Below are 11,440 nucleotides of genomic sequence, written 5' to 3' on the forward strand. Positions count from 1 at the left end.
AAGACAGAAAAGGAAATCTGTCCGTCTCTCAGTGAGGTAGCGCGACGGATGGGAGGGACTTAATTAAGCGTGAAAGGCATCAGATGACCTCTGGTGCCTTCAGCCGCGCTGCCAATCAAACATCTGTCAGCCTGCAGCTGAAGGACGGCGTCCAAACAGCCGCGCATCCTTCATGCTCAGATTCCCCCTGCAAACCGCGTCAACCAACAGAAACGCTCCACAAACAGATCTGCTCCCTTACAGACGTCTTCTTCTTCTTGTCACATTACCGTCTTTATTGGAGATGACAAACTGTTAAGTGATTTACATTTATAAATGAATTATCGTTTACAAACAGGAGCCAGGATTTTATTAACTTTATATTCCAATACGGTATTGAAACGTAGCTCAACCCGACATCTTTGAAACAGGAAGTAGGAGTCGTTCTGAAGCAACCTGATTGGTAGCTCTGCGCTATACTGCCCCCTGTGGGTTTGGCATGTTTCAAACGGCGCTGATTTGTGCAAGTGGACACAAACTTTCCTGAAATTTTCCGTGTTTGTTTTTATAACGACTCGGTTATGAGTCTCAAACTTCTTTCTTTGTGCAGGAATTAAAACGGTTCTGAAAAACAGAACCAGCAGCAGTATTCTGACCCGCTCTACTCTGCAGAACTGCTGCTGCGTTGATGGGACTTACTACTGGGATCAGATTGGTTTGGATAACTCCTCCCTGGATGGAAATAAACATTTAAACCAGATTTATTCCTCTGGTTCGTGATCTGAAACATTTACACGCAACAAAAACTCAAGAACCTGAAGGGGGAAATGCTTTCCTCACATAAATGGAAAATAATGAAACAGATTCTTTAAAGTTTTTAACACTAGAAAGCCGTGAACTTCTACTAGATGATCCAAAACACCAAACAAATCAAACCACAGCAGCACTAGCCTCTGGCAGTAAAGCACAAACGGGTCAAATAATATTGATTTGTGTCAAATACAGCAGATTTAAATCATTTATCAGACAAACGTTACCACATTTCTTCCCCTGAAAATATTAATATCCAGAAATGAAGGTGAGATCATAGCTGGATTCAGGTAAACGGGAACCACTGAAGGAGACAGAGGAGTAAATTAATCCTTTCTAAAAGTTTAAGCTGCTTTGGAGACGCCATGTTTTCTTCCTGTTTAACCTTCAGAGTAAATCCTTAACAAGTCAGGAGTTTCTGAGGAGGGCAGACCATAAAACAGCAGTTAGCACCACCATCATCATCATCATCATCATCAATCAGCGCCTGCAGCGGCTCGTCCCTCCTCGTTACGGCTACCTGGCCCCAGCGCCCTCCCTGATTGGTCTCAAGGTGCGCCGGTCAGGCGGAACCAGCTCGCTGATTGGCTGTCGGGCCTCAGGAGCAGATCGATGGCCGAGCGCGGGATCGTCCACACACCCTTCGGCCTCCATCTCTGCCCGCCAGAGTCAGAAATTAAACGGCCTCCTACCGAACCCGTTGCTCTCCGAATCCATCCTGGTGGAGGTGAAGCAGCGAGCGGCCTCCCAGGTGGACCTCCGTCTCTCCTCCGTCTCCGTGGCCAGCCTCTCTCCCTCCCTCTCTCTCTCCCCCCTCCTGCCTCAGACTCCGGCAGTCATCGCTGACCTTGCGGTGTTTGTGTTTCCCCTCGCCGACGGCGGCAGCAGCAGCAGCGGCTCTGCAGAGACCGGCGTGTGCAAACCGAGGCTCCCCTAATTATTCCTCCGAGAGGAAAAGCAAACCCTGACGAGCGTTGGAAGCATTTTACCTGACTGGGCAACCTGCAGGTCAAGTTTCAACATTTTAGAAAACGTGACCATCCGTTTCTTGAGGTCGTGTAATCCAGATTACGCAGCTCAACCTGCAGACTGATTTTAAACCTGAGGGAAGTTTCATAAAGTCAAACATATTAACCCTCAGCGCTCTTCACAAAGCGACTCCAACTGTAAGCTAGTCAAAGACCAGACTGTTGGTCCAACATCGCTTTTATTTAGTTGATTTCACTGGAAAACTGACAAGGATGTAAACCAGACATGTCATTTATCGTAAACCTTTTGAGGAAAAACGGATAGTAGCTGTTAATGCTAAGGACTAGCAGATTTGCAGCTAACGCTTTTCACAAGGCAAGGAGATTAATAAAAACCAAATATTGTATTATTCGGAATAATTGTGAACGTTTATGGCATAAATGATGTGGCAAAGTCAGCCATTTAAAGAAAACAACAGACATGGAGGGAGAAGTATGGGCTAAGCTAGCTACGAGCTAAGCTAGATACGGGCTAAGCTAGCTACGAGCTAAGCTAGCTACGGGCTAAGCTAGCTACGAGCTAAGCTAGCTAAATTAGCTCAACTTGAACAAGTTGGCAGCAGTGAAGGCAACTCCATCCCTCACCAGAAAGCTCAAACTAAATGATTGTTTCACACAAAACTTAATTTTCTTTTTGATTAAACGTCTTTCCAACCGATTACCAGGCGTCCGATTCCTCTGCAGAATAACTTTCAGTGACTTCATGAGCATCAGGTCAGGTCTGTGCTGGAGGTCACCGTCTCATGCTGTCCTCCACTGACGTCCTAAAGAGGACAAACTGCAGGACGGATGTCTCACCTGGAGTCAACCGTTCTCTAAAAGGAAAAGAAATCCAGCGATTTCGTTTCTCAACATGCAGTTTAAAGGTTCGTCACAGATCAGGAAACAAAGACGAACCACAGAGAGGAAACTCCTCAGCCGTTCATAGCTGAAACTCCTCAGCCGTTCATAGCTGAAACTCAGCCATTCATAGCTGAAACTCCTCAGCCGTTCATAGCTGAAACTCCTCAGCCGTTCATAGCTGAAACTCCTCAGCCGTTCATAGCTGAAACTCCTCAGCCGTTCATAGCTGAAACTCCTCAGCCGTTCATAGCTGAAACTCCTCAGCCGTTCATAGCTGAAACTCCTCAGCCGTTCATAGCTGAAACTCCTCAGCCGTTCATAGCTGAAACTCCTCAGCCGTTCATAGCTGAAACTCCTCAGCCGTTCATAGCTGAAACTCAGCCATTCATAGCTGAAACTCAGCCATTCATAGCTGAAACTCAGCCATTCATAGCTGAAACTCCTCAGCCGTTCATAGCTGAAACTCCTCAGCCGTTCATAGCTGAAACTCCTCAGCCGTTCATAGCTGAAACTCCTCAGCCGTTCATAGCTGAAACTCCTCAGCCGTTCATAGCTGAAACTCCTCAGCCGTTCATAGCTGAAACTCCTCAGCCGTTCATAGCTGAAACTCCTCAGCCGTTCATAGCTGAAACTCAACCATTCATAGCTGAAACTCAACCATTCATAGCTGAAACTCAGCCATTCATAGCTGAAACTCAGCCATTCATAGCTGAAACTCAGCCATTCATAGCTGAAACTCAGCCATTCATAGCTGAAACTCAGCCATTTATAGCTGAAACTCAGCCATTCATAGCTGAAACTCAGCCATTCATAGCTGAAACTCCTCAGCCGTTCATAGCTGAAACTCCTCAGCCATTCATAGCTGAAACTCCTCAGCCATTCATAGCTGAAACTCGGCCGTTTAGCTGAAACGTGGGGGAGTAAATGTCAGCCGTCTCCTCACATGATGCGGCCGAACAAACCCGGCTCCCGATTTCCATCTGAAAGGTGAACAGCTCTCACTGCGCTCCTCAGGAGAGGCCCGTCCTTCAGGTGTTCACAAAGCAGATGAGGTTTAATCCAGCTCTGTGCGTCTCAGATTATTAATCTGTTGGGATTTAATGTTCTTTACGACACGAAAGACTCAGGAAATGGATCAGGACTGGACCAGGTGGAGCAGGAAGCTACAACCAGAGCAACTGGCCACAAAATTGATCATATTCATTAACCAAACCTGAGCTTTTATTTTGAAGGCAGGTTTTAACAACTGGCAGCCATTTTGGTAGGTACCTGCTTCATAGTGACTCGTTTAAGACTTGGTAGGAAAATAATCCGATAATCAAAAGGATTAAGATTAGCTACACTGCAAAAACTAAATCTTACCAAATATTTTTTTGTCTAGTTTGTAGTGAAAATATTTCAGTAGACTTGAAATAAGACAAAACCAACTTTTCAGCAAAATAAACGATTTTATAACATTGATTTAAAAAATAACTAGTTTACAGTGAAATAATCTGCCATTTTCCCAGATTCTAAATTAAAATCTTTCACTGGCAGATTATTTATCCTATAACTAGAACATTTAATTAAAATTGATTATTGATTTAAGATCCTAATTCTTGCTGAAAAGTTACTGTAAGTCAGATCTCATTCCTAGCGTACCAAGATATTTCCTGACAAAAACACTTGGTAAGATTTTGTGTTTTTACAGTGCATGATTTAAACCATGAAACCTCGTTTCAAAAGGCTCCGATCCACCGTCAGGGTTTCGGTTTCAGAAATGACCCGCAGCGGCCGGCTCTGTTGGACTCATCCTGAAGTTCTCCTCTCCGTTTCAGCCCAATCCGGATTATTTTGGCATAATCAGAAGTTGGGTGTTTGCAGGAACCAGCAGGTGCTGCACTGCAGATATTTCACACGTCTGCAGCCCGACGCCGAGCAAACATCTGAAAAGAGAAAATCCTTACAGAAGAGCTGAAAAGCAACAAGCTGAGCGTCACCCAGCCAGCCGACGGAGATAAAAGCCGAGAGACGCGACCGGCGGAGGGAGACAGAGGGAGGCCCACGCTGCTTTGAAGTTATATTTAGGACAAAATCCTTCTCTGCAGAACAAACCGTCTTATTCTATGAATACTAATCAGAGGGAGGAACCGTCCTCAGAGCACAGGAAGCCGCGCCGCGTTTGATCCGGTTCGGGACGCGTCAGCCTACAGCTGCTGCATTCAGGCCACGGAAAACTGTTCAGCCCATCCATCCGTTTTCTTACACCTTTGTGCCTCAGTGGGTCAGGAGGTGCTGGTTCCATCACACGGAACCGAACCATCACACGGAACCGAACCATCACAGGGAACCGAACCCGGCCCATCACACGGAACCGAACCATCACACGGAACCGAACCATCACACGGAACCGAACCATCACAGGGAACCGAACCAGGTCCATCACTCGGAACCGAACCATCACACGGAACCGAACCATCACTCGGAACCGAACCCGGCCCATCACTCGGAACCGAACCAGTCCAGTCCAGATTGATGCACAGAAACTTTAAAGAATTAAAAAAATAGACATATTTGCTTTTTTAAAATATATTTTTTTTATAAAAAAAAAAAAAGGATCCGAGCGGAACCTTTATCGCCCTGCGTGTTTCTGGTACGCCAGTAAATCTGACGCACAGACAAACCGCAGCGATGGACGACGAAGCTGCTTCAGAAACTTTCATCTCCATGTGGGAAAAACCTGGAAGATCTTCAGCCCAGAGAAGTTAAAACTGAAGATTTAATATTTTTGATTCCAACTTCTCCGATGAAACACCCAGAAAACTCAAAGAGCGTCAAACAGTTCAGAACGTTGGTTCTGATCCAGCTGGCGTTCCGGGCGAGAGGCGGGGTCACCTGGACAGGTCGCCAGTCTGTCACAGGGCAACTCAGACACACAACCATGCACACACACACACTCACACCTAGGGACAATCTAGAGAGGCCATTTAACCTGACAGTCATGTTTCTGGACTGTGGGAGGAAACCGGAGTACCTGGAGAAAACCCACCATGCACAGGGAGAACATGGAGACTCCATGCAGAAAGACCGGGAATCGAACTGCGCCACTGTGCAGCCTCAGTTCAGCCTATGTTAACTGGAAATCTGAAAAGTGTGGAGGTCCTCAGGTTTCTCTCCTTCCTGAAGCAGATCGCCGTTTGGAAACCTCAGGAGAACACGAAGGCCTCGACCCAATAGAGGAGGACATAAACGTTTCTCCCAGCAGGAATCCCATCATGCACCTGGGCTTTGATGAGCTCATCAGGCTGCAGCAGCAGCCGCAGCATCTTTCTGCTGCAGCTGAGGCGTTCACGCTGCAGCAGCCTGCAGCTCACACAGCAACGGCTGCCTCCATAAATCTGATGCTTTTAGAAACGATTCCTAAAGGACGCAGATTCAAAGGAGGTTAAAAACGATAAAAACAGGAAGATAAGAGACTGAAGTAATTAAAAATGTTCAGATTTAGTAAAATGTGATCATTTAAAGGACCACCTTGTATGTTTGTGCATAAATAACAGGCTGTATAAAACGAGTAGCTTGTTGTTAGCAGGAAGGATCTGAGATGCTGCAGCTTTGTGCACCGATGACGCAGCAGCCCGTCACTGAAGGAGCATTAATGCAATGATCCCAGTTACTAAACTACCAACTATTAGGAAAATACTTATTTCCAACAAGATGGTTGTTGTAATTAAAGTTACATTCAGTGAATCTGCTGTCATCACAAACTTTAGCTTCAGTTTCCTGCTGATCTTTTCTCCTGCTGCTGCTGCAGCAGCAGAGACGTTAATGCAGCTCATATTTAATGATATTTCAGGTCATGATAAACTATATTGTTCGTCCCTGAAGAGCCAACAGTGACTCCAAAAGTTATTCTTGGCTTTTTTTCTGCGTCTCCATTTCTTCCTCCAGCCACTTTAACCAATCAGAGATCAATACTGCACTCGTCACATTACTGCTAATGCAATCAGCAGTTTACCACAGGGACTGATAATCTGGAGACGTGAGGCTGAAATATCACCTACAAAGATGCTCTATTTGCAGAGAGATGCTCCTGCCGTTGGGGTTTTTGGCTCCTGGTTTTTTTTCCTCTCTCTTTCTTTCTTTCTTACACACACACACACACACACACACACACACACACACACACACACACACACACACACACACACACACACACACACACACACACACACACACACACACACACACACACACACACACACACACACACACACACACGCGCGCGGGACTGTTCCTGTATTCTTCCAGAACGTGTTTAGGATCTAAAGCGGATGAATTTCAGAATAAAACTGTTAGAGTTTAATGATAAAAACATGAATTTACATGTTAGACTTTAAAACTCTCTGAGCTGCTGCTGCTGCTCCAGACAAAGCTGGGCATTAAAGACCCGGATGAGTTCTGAGCGACCCGGTCCAGAACTTCATTCTGTTCTGGTCGGGACCAGAGAACTGTCCTCCATGTTTTCTGAGCCCTGAACTGCCAACAGGAAGCTGCTGAGGCGCTCTGCCGTCTCCATGGAAACGGTGAGGATGTAGCTGAACGGTGCGGAGGAACAGCAGCATCGGACCTAACCTGGACCATCACACAGAACCGAACCATCACTCAGAACAGAACCCGGTCCATCACACAGAACCGAACCCGGTCCATCACACAGAACCCGGACCGTCACACAGAACCGAACCATCACTCGGAACCGAATCCGGTCCATCACTCAGAACCGAACCTGGACCATCACACAGAACCGAACCATCACTCAGAACAGAACCCGGTCCATCACTCAGAACCGAACCATCACACAGAACAGAACCCGGTCCATCACTCAGAACCGAACCCGATCCGTCACACGGAACCCGGACCGTCACACAGAACCGAACCAGTCCAGTCCAGATTGATGCACAGAAACTTTAGATCGAAGCCGAAACTTTAAAGAATAAAAAAAATAGACATATTTGCTTTTTTTAAATATATATATATAAAAAAAAGGATCCGAGCGGAACCTTTATCGTCCTGCGTTTCTGGTACGCCAGTAAATCTGACGCACAGACAAACCGCAGCGATGGACGACGAAGCTGCTTCAGAAACTTTCATCTCCATGTGGGAAAAACCTGGAAGATCTTCAGCCCAGAGAAGTTAAAACTGAAGATTTAATATTTTATATTTTATATTTTGATTCCTGCTCCAACTTCTCTGATGCTGCATGAAACACCCAGAAAACTCAAAGAGCGTCAAACAGTTCAGAACGTTGGTTCTGATCCAACAGAAGCCCCTGAAATAACCTGACCACACCTGGACGAGCGGCCATCTTGGACGTTTTCATCCAAACCCTTTAAATTCCCTCTTATAAAAACCAACAGAAGGACCCAGAAATGATTTCCCCCCCTTTAATCAGAAACCTGCGGGATAAAACGAGCATGAAAGCCTCAACATGGCGTCTCCTCCTTCCTTCCTCCCAATTTCTTAAAGAGGATAAGAGGAAATGAAAAGTCTCTGCTGAAGTGACCCATTTGTTAAATTTCCTCGGAGACAGCAGCGCGTCCCGCGGCGCGGATCCAGCCTCCAACACGCTTCCTGACCCGACGACGCTCTGATTTCCTGACGGTTTTAAACGCAACACAGATACAAGACGCCATAATTCAAACATTTTATAATCTACAGGTTCTGGTGTTTGAAATCAAAGTTTAAAAAGGCTTAAAATCATTTTTAGACACTTTTACAAGAACTGAATGTTGGTGACTAAACGTAAAACTGGCGTTTTTATTCTGAGAGGAAGTGATTTGTTTTCTAAGTGAATGTATTTATTTTATAAAACAAGAGTTGATGCATTCAAATAGGATGTTTTATTTATCCGTCACAAATCACAGGCGTATTTATAAATATGTATTTAATGCTTCGATCAGAAGTTTAAAACCTGAGCTGCAGTTTTTCCACTGAGTTCGTTTCATCATTTTCTTCTGAAAGTAATAGTATTGTAATAACTACCAAAATAATGGAAATAATTTGTATTTTTTGTTTCTTTTTGCCATTACCAGGTTTATTCTTCATCATTTTATTCCATAACTATATTCAACCTTTCTGTATTTTTAGGATATTTTATGACCTTCATGGCTTTAATTTATAATCGTCGTTACTGTAAACATTTAATTTCTGTAATATGTTACAATTCTATTTTACGACTTCTACCTTTTAATGTTATTTCACATTTTGTATTTTTTATGACCTTTTTTCACAAATCCACCATCTTAGTTTTCTACGGAGGCCTCCAGGGGACATGAGGAATTTTTTTCTTTTTGTTCCCTCGCAATGATCTACTGATCAGCTCATGCGGCATAATTGATACTGTAAGCCATTTTTACGGTAGCCGCCGTACTTTCTGCTTTAATACAAACTTATAAGGTTTTTCCATGGACTATTGAGTTATTATCGCGGATAATCAGTCATCTGATCGTGTCCGATTGGTTTAAAGAGCTGCTTTCAGTCCATCTGAGCCTCAACAGACATAAACATGCAGTAAATGAATCGATGTTCAGTTTTTTGTACCAAAGCGTTTTATAATAGTAAACACGTTTTATTATTATTAAACACAGCAAACTGATGGTGGTAGAGCCGCACTGGGTTAACTGGGAATCTCATCTGTCCGTGTATCAATCAACTCCAAACCTCTTTGTTTTGTCACAATTATTGATTTATTCAATTTTTATTATCATGCTCCAAACTTTGCGAGGACTGACCACCGATCACCCACTTCCTCATACACAGAGCCAGCAGCCAATCACCTTTCATTCCTGATGACGTCACGCCCACATCGACACGCCCACCACCAGGTGTCAAAGCCGCTGCTTCTGTCATATCAACAATTATTTCATTCATATGGCTCTTATAGAGCCTTAGTGAAAACGTGTTTATTATTATTATTAACTCTTTGGTGCAGAAAACTGATTGAAAATCGATTCATTTACTGCATGTTTATGTCTGTTGAGGCTCAGATGGACTGAAAGCAGCTCTTTAAACCAATCAGATGACTGATTATCCGCAATAATAACTCAATAGTCCATGGAAAAACCTTATAAGTTTGTATTAAAGCAGAAAGTACGGCGGCTACCATAAAAATGGCTTACAGTATCAATTATGACAATGAACTGATCAGTAGATCATTGCGAGGGAACGCAAAAGAAAAAAATTCCTCATGTCCCCTGGAGGCCTCCGTAGTTTTCTTATTACCTGAATTTTCATTTTAATTATATTGTGTAATTTTTGTTCTTTCCTGATTTTTTTTTTTACAAATGTTGCTTTTTGCAAACTACTTTGCTGCTAAAACAAAACAAAAACATTTACTGTACAAGGAAAAAAGTAAAGTAAAAGCTTATAAGTAATGAAAAGATAAACCTAGTTTGGGTTGTTTTTTTTTATTTCTAAAATTAATAAATCTAAAGAGACAGCTTTGTGTTCTTAGATTTACATGCTTTTCTTCCTCCCAATTTAAAGATTTTCCTTCAGAAATTTAACTTTGGTTTAAAACACCAGCATTATTTTACCGATTAAGAATTTATTGTCAGATTAATCAACATTTTCATCCATGTCAATATATTATTTAATCCAGTGGTTCCAAAACCTCACAGTTAATTTATTTAACAATGACAGCAGAAGAAAAAAAGTGATCAGCTGAAGACCCGTGTTTTAGGTTCTCGCGGCCCAGAGTGGGACCCCGACCCCAGGCTTAGGAAACCCCTCTCTTTACCTCTGCGTCAAGTACCAGACAACAGGTATCCGACACAGACGCGTGTCCGTGAACGCACCACTCCAGTGTTTACCTTGAACCCTGGTGGCGTTTTTGTAATTAGTTCAATTAACGCAGCAGTTTCACACTCAAACACGAACCCCGCTGCCCCAGCGTGTCCACGCACACCCACGGCCACAGTCCCACGGCCACACACCGCTTACCGGCGGGCATTGTGGAGCTAAAGTACCGCAGACCGTTCCAGCCGAGCCCGGTCAGTTAGCCTCCATGTAGCTTCTCCTGCCGCCGCCGCTCCGCTTCACCTGGTATCCGGGTACAGAGTGTCTGGAAGCCGCGGATCACCTGTTCGGAGCCGAGAGACAGAATTAGCGCCCAGCCAGGCTGCCCCGCTCCGGGCTGGAGCTGCCCGCTGACACGGAGCTACAGCCCCCCCTAACAGCTCCTCCTGGCCGGGGAGGCTTTCACCGAGCTGCCGCTGAAACGCTGCGGAGCTTTAACAGCGACATTAGCGCTAAAAGCAGCGCAGAGAGGGACATACCTGGAGGTAAACATCCGCAGATTCACTCCCGTATATTACTGCCTGGCTTCCTGCTTTACGGTGACAAGACAACGCGGAAGTGAGAGCAGCAACGGAGCCAAACAAGCCAAAACATATGCGGGCTGAGCAGCCAGAGAGGCGGCTAATTATAGCAGCCCGAGGCAAGGTGTGTCTGCGGGGAAATGTCCTCGGATGTCCTCTGACGGGACACTTCCAGCTTACACGGTGTCTGCAGAAACCTGTCCTCCAAACACTGGACACATTGTCCCAGATTTCACATGTCTCTGATTCGTGACAGAGTTTTCTTCCCTCTTATTGGTCGAAAAAACGTGAAACTTTGGGCTCAGCCGGGTCAAATGAAGGTCAAATGAAGGTCAACCTGTGTGGCTCTGTCCCCGGCAGGGACACACCTGGAGGTCAACAGGTGTGTTTATCCATAACAGATGGACGTTTCCATGGTTGGATGTT

At 44.7% G+C, this 11,440-nt stretch overlaps 1 protein-coding gene across 2 annotated transcripts in view; it reads right to left on the minus strand.

Moving 5' to 3' along the window:
- The window catches only part of efr3a (EFR3 homolog A (S. cerevisiae)), a 63,166-nt gene extending 51,726 nt beyond the window's left edge, over positions 1 to 11,440 (minus strand). Inside the window, exons 1-2 of one of the 2 annotated variants that reach the window (XM_081598531.1) lie at positions 10,973 to 11,440; positions 10,638 to 10,776 (exon numbers count right to left, since the gene is read on the minus strand). In XM_081598531.1, coding sequence (XP_081454657.1) covers positions 10,638 to 10,647 — 10 coding nt within the window. In that variant the 5' untranslated portion in view covers positions 10,648 to 10,776; positions 10,973 to 11,440. Of the gene's footprint in view, positions 1 to 1,481; positions 1,586 to 10,637; positions 10,777 to 10,972 lie in introns of those variants that run through there. The other variant, XM_017310057.2, reaches the window with a different exon arrangement.

Source organism: Poecilia reticulata, chromosome 17, assembly GCF_904066995.2.
Source record: "Poecilia reticulata chromosome 17, P_reticulata-male-v2, whole genome shotgun sequence".
Lineage (NCBI taxonomy): Eukaryota > Metazoa > Chordata > Actinopteri > Cyprinodontiformes > Poeciliidae > Poecilia > Poecilia reticulata.